The following is an 11,396-nucleotide window of genomic DNA, read 5'->3' on the forward strand; positions in this document are numbered from 1 at the left end:
CATGCGCATACAAATGGACAATTAGAATTGCTAACAAACACAGTTGAAAACCACACGCTGTTTAAAATGCAAAATATGGCTAATAATGTGAGAATAATAACTATAAGAAACCTGAAAGGGACAAATTTGATTTCTCATTTCGATTCCATCCAGGTAACGTTTTCTTTTGCTTGTTGTTTCTTGAACAAAAAGTTGATTATCAGTTGTTAACCTTCTGTTAAACAACTAATTTATTATATCACTATTTATTAGTAAAGCTTATATCCATGTGTAAGTGAATATTTGTTACAGGGTTGTGTTTGGTTTTTGATTGACTTTTAGAAAAGACGGAAATTTAAAGATTGATTAATAGATGTTTGAAAGGAGCCACACATTGGATTAAAGGTTTGTGAATAACCAGAATAGGGAATAAATGAAAATATGAGTGACTTGATCAAAGGCTGTGTGTGAGAGAAGAACTGGGACCAGGTGGCCTTTGAATGAACTTCATTAGTCTTTTTGAAGACCAAATGAAAAAAAAATCCAAGAGCAGACTGATGTAGCCATCATTACACACACGCTCTCTTTCATCCCAGGTACAGACCACCACCATGTGCATCTCCGTCAGTCTGAGTGGCTCCGTGGTTCTCGGCTGCCTCTTCGCCCCAAAGGTCCACATCATCCTTTTTCAGCCCCAGAAAAATGTGGCCACACTAAGAGTCACAACCAACCGCTTCAGTACCACAGTTTCTACATCTGCCTCTGCTCCCAGCTCCAGCTTCTCAAAAGGTACAAATGCAGAGTATACATAATCAGACTACCATGGTAAATATGAATATACAGCCAGGAGATTTAACATAACTTATCAGCTAACATGGCTTTCTCCAATATTAAACAATCAGTCTACGTAAAACGTATTAATGTTTGAGATTATTTAATTTGTAGACGAACACAAATGGGCTGCAAGCTGAAAAAAACTGTTGTTTCAGGATTTGCCCATTTCAGTTGATTCTAATTATTATTATTTTAATTAATAATTTGTTTTTAATTGTATTTATTTATGTTATTTTTTTGCAGATTTGTCACACTTCACAGGAAAAAAAAGCCCAGTCAAACCTACTTGGCCCTGTGTGAAAGAGTAATGCTTTGTCGCATTGTTCTTGCTGCCAGGGGTACCAACACCAGTTATTAGGTTTAGGGGGCAATTACTTTTTCACAGCACTGTAAATGAAATATACAGTAGTGTTTAAATTTGTGAGGTGCTGGCAGGCAAATAAGAATATGCCTGTCTGTGTTGTTTCTAAGCTAAGATACCTTTTCCCATACATCTTCCATAATAAAAAATTAAGTCAGTAGTACAAAAAAGTAAGTAATTAAAATGTATTTATATAGCACTTTTCACAGATAAAAATAACAAAGTGCTTCACAATAAAATCAGAAATAAAACTGGGTAACAGTTGACAGTTTCACTGTGAAACTCAGATCAAAATGACGGCACTGCAGTAAAACACTAAAATATCATTTATTTAATTAAAAAAAAGTATTATTCTTATTTGATGGAACATGTGTAAAAGTGAAGAAATTTCTATATAATACTGAAAGGTTTTTCCTGCTTGTTTCTGTGGTTTTACATCAGCATAGCTCTGCAATTAATAACCAGGCCATTATGTTTTTCTTTTCATGCTGGATAAGAGAAAGTCTTATCTGAAACCAATTAATAAACTGACCATGTTCACAGACAAAAAAAACACATTAAATATATATGAGACGTTTACATGGTTCTATAGTGAGTGTGCCATTTACTCTTTTATAGCTGGGAGACCTCAAACAAAAGCTGCGCATTGAAAGGCTTCTGACACTTTACGCTTTATCTCGTCTCTTGGACCAAAGTGATTTCTGTTGTCAGAAAAAAAAAATGTTGCAAGGACTAAGAAGTATTTAATTGCTGCAATTAAAAGTAGGAATTCAACAATGTAAGGATACTGTCTTGAAAATAGCACTGTAAGCTGTGATGGATTTCTGGTTGCATATTTCACATTGTTCAAATATAGCTGGTGATGAAGCAACCGGACAGAAACTGTATCGTTTTGTAACGTTTTATGTGCAAGTCTGTATAATCTTGATCAGCCAAATAAACTTCACAATAAAAGTCATGTACAAAAAGGATACCTCAAAATTGTACTTAAAGACAGGGTGCCTAATGTATTTGGACCACTTCCATAATGTTCCTTGCAGCTTTTATCGCTGGTTTGCAGGAACTCTAACATCACTGCTTTTATTCCCTCAGGATCAGCCTCCAACTATGTGCCAGCAGTTTGCAACGGGCGAGAAGTGGTGGACTCCACAACATCCTCTTTGTGAAAAACATTCCTCTCTAAGCACAAGCGACCATCCCGTCATCAATCATCCTTCCATCCAACAGAGCTGTGGATGACGGAGCCCCCATGGCATCTAACATGTTGCAGAGAGATAACTAGACTGACAGTGGCAATGGTAACTCTAACTGTGAAAGCGTAACGATGTTCTTACAGCGAGCAGTATGTATCAACTGTAAAGCCTTTTTTTTTGTATAGATTTAATATGCTGTGGTCTCCTTGGTTTACAGGTAGATGTGATTAAATGCACCGTGCCTTGTCCTAAAGAGTCTTGTCAAATGGGTGGTTGTGAAGCAATAGTGTTATACAAAAACAAAAGGCTGTTCTTATTGTGTTCTTACAGTGCTGTGAATATATCCAGATGTTTAGACATTGACAAAAAAATGCTTTGAGATAAAGTTAGCCCTTCTGTTAAGCAAAATGTGTGACTAACTATAGTGAACGTGATGGAAACTAGGCAACTAGACAACGTAAAGGACGTGTGTTAATGTAGACTGGTATAGCAGTGCGTGCTTACTTGTAATTTATGTAAATAAAATGTTCTTTTTTTAATATTAAAAGATCAAATTCTACTTTGTTTGGGTTCCCACTTTCAGTTCTTCGCTGTCAAATTCAGAGGAGCTATGCACAAGAACCGCAATTGAGATTTGGATGCAGGATTAGCAGATTTCTGCCATTTCAGTAAATTTTCAGTTACCAAACTAGTGCAGGATAGCTATTGTTTTAATAGTTGAGTACCTGCAATTGTAAATGAAAAATAAAAAGTTCACACGAATCCTACATTCACATATTTTATGCGGATTGGAGTTTTAAATGTGAAACTGTACCCACTGTCTGCCTGCAGCATAAATAGAAGTGACTTTATTAAAAATTTAAATGTCAATGTCTGCATGTTTAACTGTGAAAGAAGATGATACTGTTTTTCCTCCCTATATGTCAAACAAAATTAAGAGATGGGTAATAAAAACGATTCCTAATGAAAATGGCATCAACATGTCCACCAGGGTCTAAGAGGACACCTGCAGGATGACTGAAGATGGTGCAAATACCAAAAAGGCGATTCTTGGTTATTGTATAAAAATAACTGTCACTGACATAATGTCACTAGTCAACAGCTTGCAGTCCCCAAGGCTGGTCTGACAAATCACTCGTATAATTAAAAGATTTGGTGTACTTTCCCTCCTGTAAATACCAAGTAAATGTCAAGTAAAGCAAAAGTAGAAATAAGCTGTAAACTGTTTTTTTTTCTTATTACTAAAAGATGCCAATATCTTTTCAATTACATTTTTATGAGATTCAAATGATATGCTGGTCTTCTACCACCATATCTATGATTCACAACTTTTCATCTGACTCCTCCAATACCCAACACACAGAAGCAGTCATCACTTTGCCAGACACACTTACAGCCTAACTTTCATAGAACATCATGACACTTCAGAACTTTATGATCACAAATATAACCAGCAAGTCTTTTTCCTCTCTCCTACAATTCAGCCTCTTTGCACTTTATTTTTATGCAGGGACGCCTCACCAACAATGCTCTGACTTCTTCACTAAACCAGAAGCTGTTATTGTCTTTTAATAACAAGAGGAAGCGGAATCCACAGGCAACAACTGTATGAAGAGATACTGTCTGGATTTTATGTTATTTTATTTTATTTTTTTTTACAGTAAGTTAAAAAAAAAAAAAACAGATTTTATTTTTAGATCTTTAATTTACAAAAAAAAGGAAAAACATTTAACAGTTTTCTATTCAGCGATTTTGGTTTCCTCTGGATTAGAAGGTTTCCTTTTAAGAGGAATAACATAAATTCCATTCTTGGCTTCCTTTAGTCTCCACCATCGTCCCAATCTGTAAACAAAACAAAGATTTATTCACAAATCATTATTTTAACACTAAAAGTTCACTGAAGATAATCATTAACCACCATATGGACTGTTAATTAAAAAACAAATAAGAAGAAGGAGGGATGGAGTAATAAAACACTGGAGAAATTGTTTAAATCTGATATCTGGTAACAGGTCAAAAACATTTTGTATTAAACGATCACCACAGTGAGCTTGAGGCTTTCAGAAGAAAAATTGAGGATGGGTTGCCCACTCTCAATATAAGACTGCAAAAAATTTCATCATCTACGGTACATTAAAATCAGAGATCCGGAGAAATCTCTTTGCGCAAAGGTTGAAAACCAGTAATTAATGTCTGTGATCTGTGGGTCCTCAGGCAACACCGTGCTGGAAACAGACAATTCTGAAGTAGAAATCAATGCACAGGCTCAGGCACACTCCTGAAAACTGTCAGTTCATTAAAACTCTAGCACGCAAAGCAAAAACCTCGAGGGAATAAACAGTGATTGAGAAATGCAGAAGCTGTCTCTGAGCCCGAGCTCATCTAAGATGGATTCAGGTAAGGTAAAAAAAAAAAAAAAGAAAAAAAAAAGCACCTCTCCAATGCTCCAATAAAACTTTTTGGGAAAACACGGATATTGCACCTTCGGAAATAAAAAAGGGTGGGGGACCACCTGATGTGTTATCAGTACACAATTTAAAAACACTGCTATAGAGCAGTATTAATGCACACAGTATGAGTAACCTGCACATCTTTGGAGGCACAATTAGTCTGACTGACATCTTAGCTTGGCCATTTCCTGATCCCGAGGTTTTGGTATTTATAATGACTGATGAACATTTACAAAGTAAAGAAGAGACAAGATCCCTTCAGATAAGTTATAAGTTTTGATGTTGCATATGAAGGCAATCTGCAACTTCCCTATAAGCAACAGATGGATCAGCAACAGCTGATGCAGAGAGCAAACGAGTAATTGGTCAATACCTTGCAATATGAACCATTTACAAAAATCCAAATCAATATTGGTATTAGTCTTAAAAATCCTATATCTGTCAGACAAGGTTTTGGATTAATTAAACTGTACTGTAGAGAACAGTTCGCCCTATGGTAGCTGGGATAGTCTCCCCCCGCAACCCTGAAAAGGATAAGTGGAATGGTATTGGTAATGGTAAAATGGACTGATTCTTATATAGCATTTTTCTACTCTCCCAGAGTACTCAAAGCACTCTATACAACATGCCACATTCACTCCATTCACACAAGCACCGCCTTCTATGCGTCTAAGTGCCTAGTACCATTCACACACATTCATACACCAATGGAAGAGCAACTTGGGTTAATATCTTGCCCAATGATATTTGGAGTGAAGACTAGGGGGAGCCAGGGATCGAACCACTGACCTTCCAATCAGTAGATGACCTGAGCTACAGCCACGAGTGGATGGATGGATTTACTATAGAGCAGCTCAAACCCTCCAGTACACAAGAAAACATTTTGGATTTCAAATTACAATAATCACTGTCAGTTCCCCTCAGCATTTTTCACAGTGGTCAAGTTTAACACTGTTTTTGTTTCATATGTTGCTACAATCAAATTAAAGAAAAAAAAAAAGTTCATATTTACATGTCATTCTGTAAAATCTGTAACTATGATCGACACACCAAAACGAAATATCTGATCCACTTGCACATTTTATTTTACCTTGCATTCAGCTAAACTAAAAACATTACATGACAAGTGTGAAATTATCCAACATCATACTTCCTGGGTTACCCTCAGTAACTGCATAACTCTATAAATGAGGCCAGGTCAGGACTTAAGCGACCTAAAAATTCTAAAATGTCAAAGATGGATTAACACTGCCACCTAGTGGATGTTTTGTCCACTGAACATGAACTTGCGCTGACATTCATTAGTTTTCAGGACTTTAGTTTCTATGGAAACATGAGTATGAATGTACCTGTGCTCCTGTCCAACTCCTGCCACCAAGAACTGACCAGAGCTTGAAAACTTCAAACTGTTGACGAAACCAGACTAGGCAGGAAAGGAAAGTAGGGAAAGAAAATAAATATTTATGCAACTTATTTTTTGGTTTTTTTTAATGAGAGGAAAGGGTTAACTGCTTACCACTGGCACACTGAACAGAGGCTCCAGCCCACGATAATTCTGGCCACATTTCCACACATTAACCTCTGAGTTGTGGGAACCTGCAAGGAAGATCCGTTGTTAAACAAAGCCAAACGACAACAGCTTACTTAAACGCCAACCTAGGCTAATGTATTACTTTGATATCCTTTTCATCAGGAATGAATTTATTACTTGCACTGAATACATCTGCATTCAAACAAATCACCCGTGAAACACTTTATTTAAATTATCCTGCGTATGAAAACGGGTCCATGTGTTACTGAAAAGCACATGAAGAGGTTTCTCACAGCTATAGGCACCTGAGGCAATAGTATCAGAGTTCTGAAGTGCCGCCACTGAAGAGACCCAATGAGGCTGCTCGATCCCTGCATCACCATGGCAACCGTGGGCCCGTTTCACTGTGCTGAGAGGTTTCTTCTTGTTGACACTCCAAAGACACACAGAGCTGAGGTTGTCAGGAAATATGAATGAGTTAGTTCACACCATTACACCCCGAGTAAAATAAAAATGGAGAGAAAGAAACTGAATCAACATAAAAATAGCAGCAAAGTTTTACCCATCATCTGCTCCTGTTACCATGTGCTCCTCATTTATGAGTTGGATACAGTCAATTGAACCCCTTAAGAAAAGACAACAAAATCAGAGTTGTCAGTCTCACTGTATGCTTAAAGAAAAATAAGAGTATAAATAAATATGCATTTATGAATGTGTACATCTATTAAAAAAAAAAAAAAAAAAAAAAATCAAGCTGTGCTGTTACATTTTCAGAATGAAAATTACTCCAATAAATCTAATAGCAAAGGATTTTATATAAACCAACCAACAGACATGTTTAATGGTAGAGGGACAGTAAAAAACATGCAGCAGTCAAAAAGAGAGTAACAAACAATACTCTTGTATAACTTTATATGAGAGTATAGTGCCAGCAGCAGAAGAGCAAGATCATCCATGAGAAATTGTGTGTTGATTTTTGGCCATTTTTGGTCGCTCCCTTATTTCCCTAGGGGTTGCCACAGCAGATGGGATCTGCGTGTATGATTTGGCACAGCCAGATACCCTCTGACACAACATTTATCCAAGCCTGGGACTGGCTCTCAGAGTAGCTTGACTCTGGGTTTGTTTGCTCTCGGTCTTTAACCTTACATGCAAAAGATCTTCAGTTCATGTGTTAACAACTACACCACCGAGCCACTTCTTTCTTCTAGTGGTTTAGCTGACATTTGCAGTGTCCAAAAATAATTTCCCAGTGGTTTGTATTTTTAGATTTATTAATTTATTCTTCCTGGCAAAAAAGTAAAATATCATTGATTCACAAACAGTGCTTGTGAACACATGTGCGTGTAAACCATGTGTATTAGCACAATATTTCCTTATTATTTCTTCTGTTTTGGCCAATATTTACCCTATTCCAAAAATGCTCAAATTTAGAATTAAATACAACACTATAAAATATTAAATTGCCTATAAAGAACAAAATAATGAGAATGTGTAGACTTTAACATTTTTCATATGTACTAGCTATCTTATTATAACTATTTACTGCATATGCTGAAGAATATGGATGTTTTTCAATATTTCCCATGAATTTCCCATCTCAAGCCAACAGATGAGGTGCGCCTTGGTATCCACGGTCTTCTCTTTCTTAAGTTCTGCTTAGTATTTTTTTTTCCCCCCACACCAACTACAATGTCAAAAGTTTTAACGTGAGCCAGTTTGTCTTTGGGGAAACAATATTCAGCATACTTGTTATTTCAGCCAAGCATCGCTTTTTGTGTTTAAAAATAAATAATATGACAACTACCACTCCTGTGGAAACACTCTGGCTTCACTCTCAGATTCTATTATTTCAGATGGTAATTTTGCATACATTTTTAATGCAGGCTAAGAACATTTCTGTGCAATTATTAAATGCTTTTATATGAATCTAAAAAAACAAAAACAAATAAACAAAAAACAAACAAACAGACAAAGCACCTGAATTTGTGCACACTGGTGAGAACAAGCAACACACAGAAGTCAAGAGACTCACTCATGGCCATGGAACACCAGCTGAGACTCTTCAGCTATCTTCCACACCCGTACAGTACCGTCCCGCCCTCCTGCAGTCACACAGCGCTCACGGCTCAGGCTGTCCAGTCCTGTGATCGAGTCCTGATGGCCAAAGCTACAGGAATTTACAGTCACAGTTAATTTCACACATTAGAGCCAAATGAATGTGAGAAATTATTTTCTGATTGATCACTCACAGAGTTTCTACATATGCATTCTCATCCACATTCCACACTTTGATTGAGCGGTCATGAGAGGCGCTGTACAGATCATGAGTCCCCTTCCTGAATGAAAGGCCCTGTGAAAGAAAAAGAAGATTGTGTTATAAGAGAACTGCAGGCATCACCTACACACAGCTGAGATGTTAAAATGTCAAAATTGTAGCCAACTAGTGAGGGGGAAAAAAAACATTAAGAACATACCGACACAGCACCTTTGTGTCCTGTAAATTTATACAAATGTTTACACGATTCTGCCTCCCAAATCATGATCAGGTTGTTCATGTCTCCAGTGGCCTAAAAATATGTAAACAAAGACGTTATGGTCACACTTTGGTAAGAAAGGTAGAATATGCTGGATTCCCAAAATTGGTAAAAGCAGGAATTGCTGAGGAAGAACGACTCACCAAGTACTTGCCATCCGACGATATGGCCATACACAAGATGTGGGCTGTATGTCCAACATGGCGATCCTCTGTACCCTTCCTTCCACCGGGTATTGTATGTATTTTTTTACCACTCCCAACATCCCCTAATGAGTACATTTTCAAACGTATTATTATTATTATTGTTAAAGTATTAGCCTTCACAACTGTGAAATAATTTGAATTGGTTTTCATGACAGGAGTTTAAAAAAATTATAAGGATTAACTATACACTAACATTTAATGATGGAGCAGTCTTTGGCAGCAGAAAAGATGTTCTTGTCATCTGGAGTGATGACCAGGCATGTAATTGGAAGTTTGTGTCCTCTGAACATCCTGATCTCTGAAGGATCTGGTGGTATGAGCTAAAAACAAGCAAACAAAAAACACACAGAAATAAATGACATTAAACTTCTTATTAGACACACAGCGGGATTAAAAGATGAAAATTCTGATAATTACATCTTTGGCGATGAGCCGCTGGAGCTTTCCTCTCTGTTCAAGCTGATGGGAGAAGAAAAAAATAAAATAAACTCACATCCACAGAAATATCAATATTATAAACACAAGTCCAGCAAATCAAGTCCAGTAAATCCAAATAAAAAACTGTATCGATGGGACAAAGGCTTCAGAAGTCTGAGTGACGTGATCAAGTAAAACCAAAATATTTCTTCCATCTGATCATAAGATGTAAAGCTGTAAATTCTTTTAAATTACTGAACTGCAACCCAGAAGACCACATCAGCATTTTTACATCGGGAACAAAAAAAACCTTATTAAGATTTGATTTAGACATCTGAGTTGAATCTCTGCCATAAGAATGTCATAACAGCAAAACCCTCTGAAACTCTGAAGTGTAGTCTACCACTATGTTGATCAACCTGTTCAGTACTGTCAATTCACTCATCCAAGTGACTTCTGAAGAAGTCATGTCAGTCTTCAGAGACTGAAGAAGTCACTTTGATGAGTGACAAAATGTTTCTCCCACTGAAAATACTACATCCAGATGAACAGAATCAACTTTTTGGAATTGAGAGCATAATAATTATCGCCAAAATATAAGGACCCACAGATATCATTAAATGTATACCTCAAGTAAAAAAACTGAAACAAAACAAAAACAAAAAACTGAGCACATTTCTGCTACATATTCAGGAGGACTTGTGTTACTACCCAGCACAGAGCGATCCAGTCACACAAGAAGCAAGTGCAAATCGGCCAGAAGTAAAATCTCAATTAATGACAGGATGAACGTCGTTCATGATAGCATGATCTAAGGAACATCTGGCCAACAGGCTCAACAGTTTGTAATGTTAGGTGTAGAGTTGGCAACTAGATATTTTCATTGTGAGGGGACAATCTGAGTAAACGTTAGTACACAGAGACATAGCTTAACACATGCAACTGGCAGTGTAATAACCAAGTCATGTAAGGTACCCCGGTGCTACAACTACCATTTAAACGGGCTCACATAGGAAATGTCTTACCACTTCTTCTTGAAGTCTTCCGGCAATTAGATCTGTCTCAAAGGAGGCTTCTTCTGCTTTCTTTTCCTCTGAAGATAAGAAGAATTCATTTCATTCATTCTGCCACTGTCTGCAATAATGAATTTTAATGTTGTGTCTGTGTAAATGACACAAGTTTACCTTCTTCCTTGAGCTGTTCCAGGTAAAGTTTAGCTAATCTCAGCTTCTTCTCCTGTGGAGTCTCCTCATACTCAATCTGCTCGGTGGACTGCCTTTTCTTTGGCGCTGTGGCACTGGAAAAATCAAATCATCACAAAGATCACTAAGACTCGTGCTTTTATTTAGAGGCCAAAAGCTTGTGATTAATGTATAACCCCCACTGAAAACGCACCTCTCCGTCTCTGAGTCGCTGGAAATCTCTTCATTATATTTCGAGCTCGATTTCTTCGCTCGTACTTTGCCTTTTCCGGTAGGATCGACATCACCCTGCGAAAGAGGTGGAAAAAACACGATGTATCTACCCCAAACGCGTAAATAAAAGCGTTATAACAACAGTGGAAATCAGCTAAGAAGCCACGAGCCATCCCTGTGGTTTAGCTTATCCGCTAACGGTTCAATTCACCTACCTTTCGCTTCGTGCCCGCTGTATTTTTTCCCTTCTTGGCAAACTTGGGGTTTTCTTTTGTTTTTATAAAGAATGATGAAGACATGACGAAACGCAACAAGCAGCGTTTCAAAACTGACAACAGTTATGCAGAGTTAACTCTTCAACTTTCTCAAGCCGCAAGTCAACATTTAACCCACATGGGTCGACTGCAACCAAACTAGGAAGCTCAAATGGGCCGCGAGGGCACACTGATTGGCCAATAGTCACGTTCACTCTA

General features: G+C 37.4%; 2 protein-coding genes across 3 annotated transcripts in view; one reads left to right on the plus strand and one right to left on the minus strand.

The window, feature by feature from the left end:
• grm2b (glutamate receptor, metabotropic 2b) overlaps positions 1-2,936 on the plus strand; it is a 29,787-nt gene extending 26,851 nt beyond the window's left edge. The window contains exons 5-6 of the mRNA XM_031757526.2: positions 576-768; positions 2,267-2,936. Coding sequence (XP_031613386.1) covers positions 576-768; positions 2,267-2,340 — 267 coding nt within the window. The 3' untranslated portion in view covers positions 2,341-2,936. The remainder of the gene's footprint in view (positions 1-575; positions 769-2,266) is intronic.
• Positions 2,937-3,991: 1,055 nt separating this feature from the next.
• Positions 3,992-11,348, minus strand: rrp9 (ribosomal RNA processing 9, U3 small nucleolar RNA binding protein). Of its 2 annotated transcripts, none has more exons than XM_031757527.2 (15): positions 11,139-11,348; positions 10,904-10,998; positions 10,693-10,805; positions 10,534-10,601; positions 9,509-9,550; positions 9,285-9,411; positions 9,029-9,153; positions 8,826-8,918; positions 8,601-8,701; positions 8,384-8,518; positions 6,911-6,973; positions 6,642-6,799; positions 6,334-6,413; positions 6,167-6,240; positions 3,992-4,209 (listed from the first exon to the last, which is right to left on the minus strand). In XM_031757527.2, the coding sequence occupies exons 1-15, from the start codon at positions 11,220-11,222 to the stop codon at positions 4,107-4,109; spliced, it is 1,461 nt and encodes a 486-aa protein (XP_031613387.2). In that variant the 5' UTR covers positions 11,223-11,348; the 3' UTR covers positions 3,992-4,106. The 2 variants fall into 2 exon arrangements, with proteins under 2 accessions (XP_031613387.2, XP_031613388.1); XM_031757528.2 differs by having other exon boundaries at positions 6,654-6,799; positions 11,139-11,347.
• Positions 11,349-11,396: the final 48 nt, after the last annotated feature.

This window comes from Oreochromis aureus, linkage group 5 (genome assembly GCF_013358895.1).
Source record: "Oreochromis aureus strain Israel breed Guangdong linkage group 5, ZZ_aureus, whole genome shotgun sequence".
Lineage (NCBI taxonomy): Eukaryota > Metazoa > Chordata > Actinopteri > Cichliformes > Cichlidae > Oreochromis > Oreochromis aureus.

Excerpts from the sequence above, each read along its gene's own strand:
- rrp9 (XM_031757527.2), bottom strand. The coding sequence starts at position 11,222 with ATGTCTTCATCATTCTTTATAAAAACAAAAGAAAACCCCAAGTTTGCC. Across the intron at positions 9,551-10,533 it reads GAAGACTTCAAGAAGAAGTG|CTTGAACAGAGAGGAAAGCT; the intron begins GTAAGACATTTC and ends TTCTCCCATCAG. Across the intron at positions 4,210-6,166 it reads GGAGTTGGACAGGAGCACAG|ATTGGGACGATGGTGGAGAC; the intron begins GTACATTCATAC and ends TTTTGTTTACAG.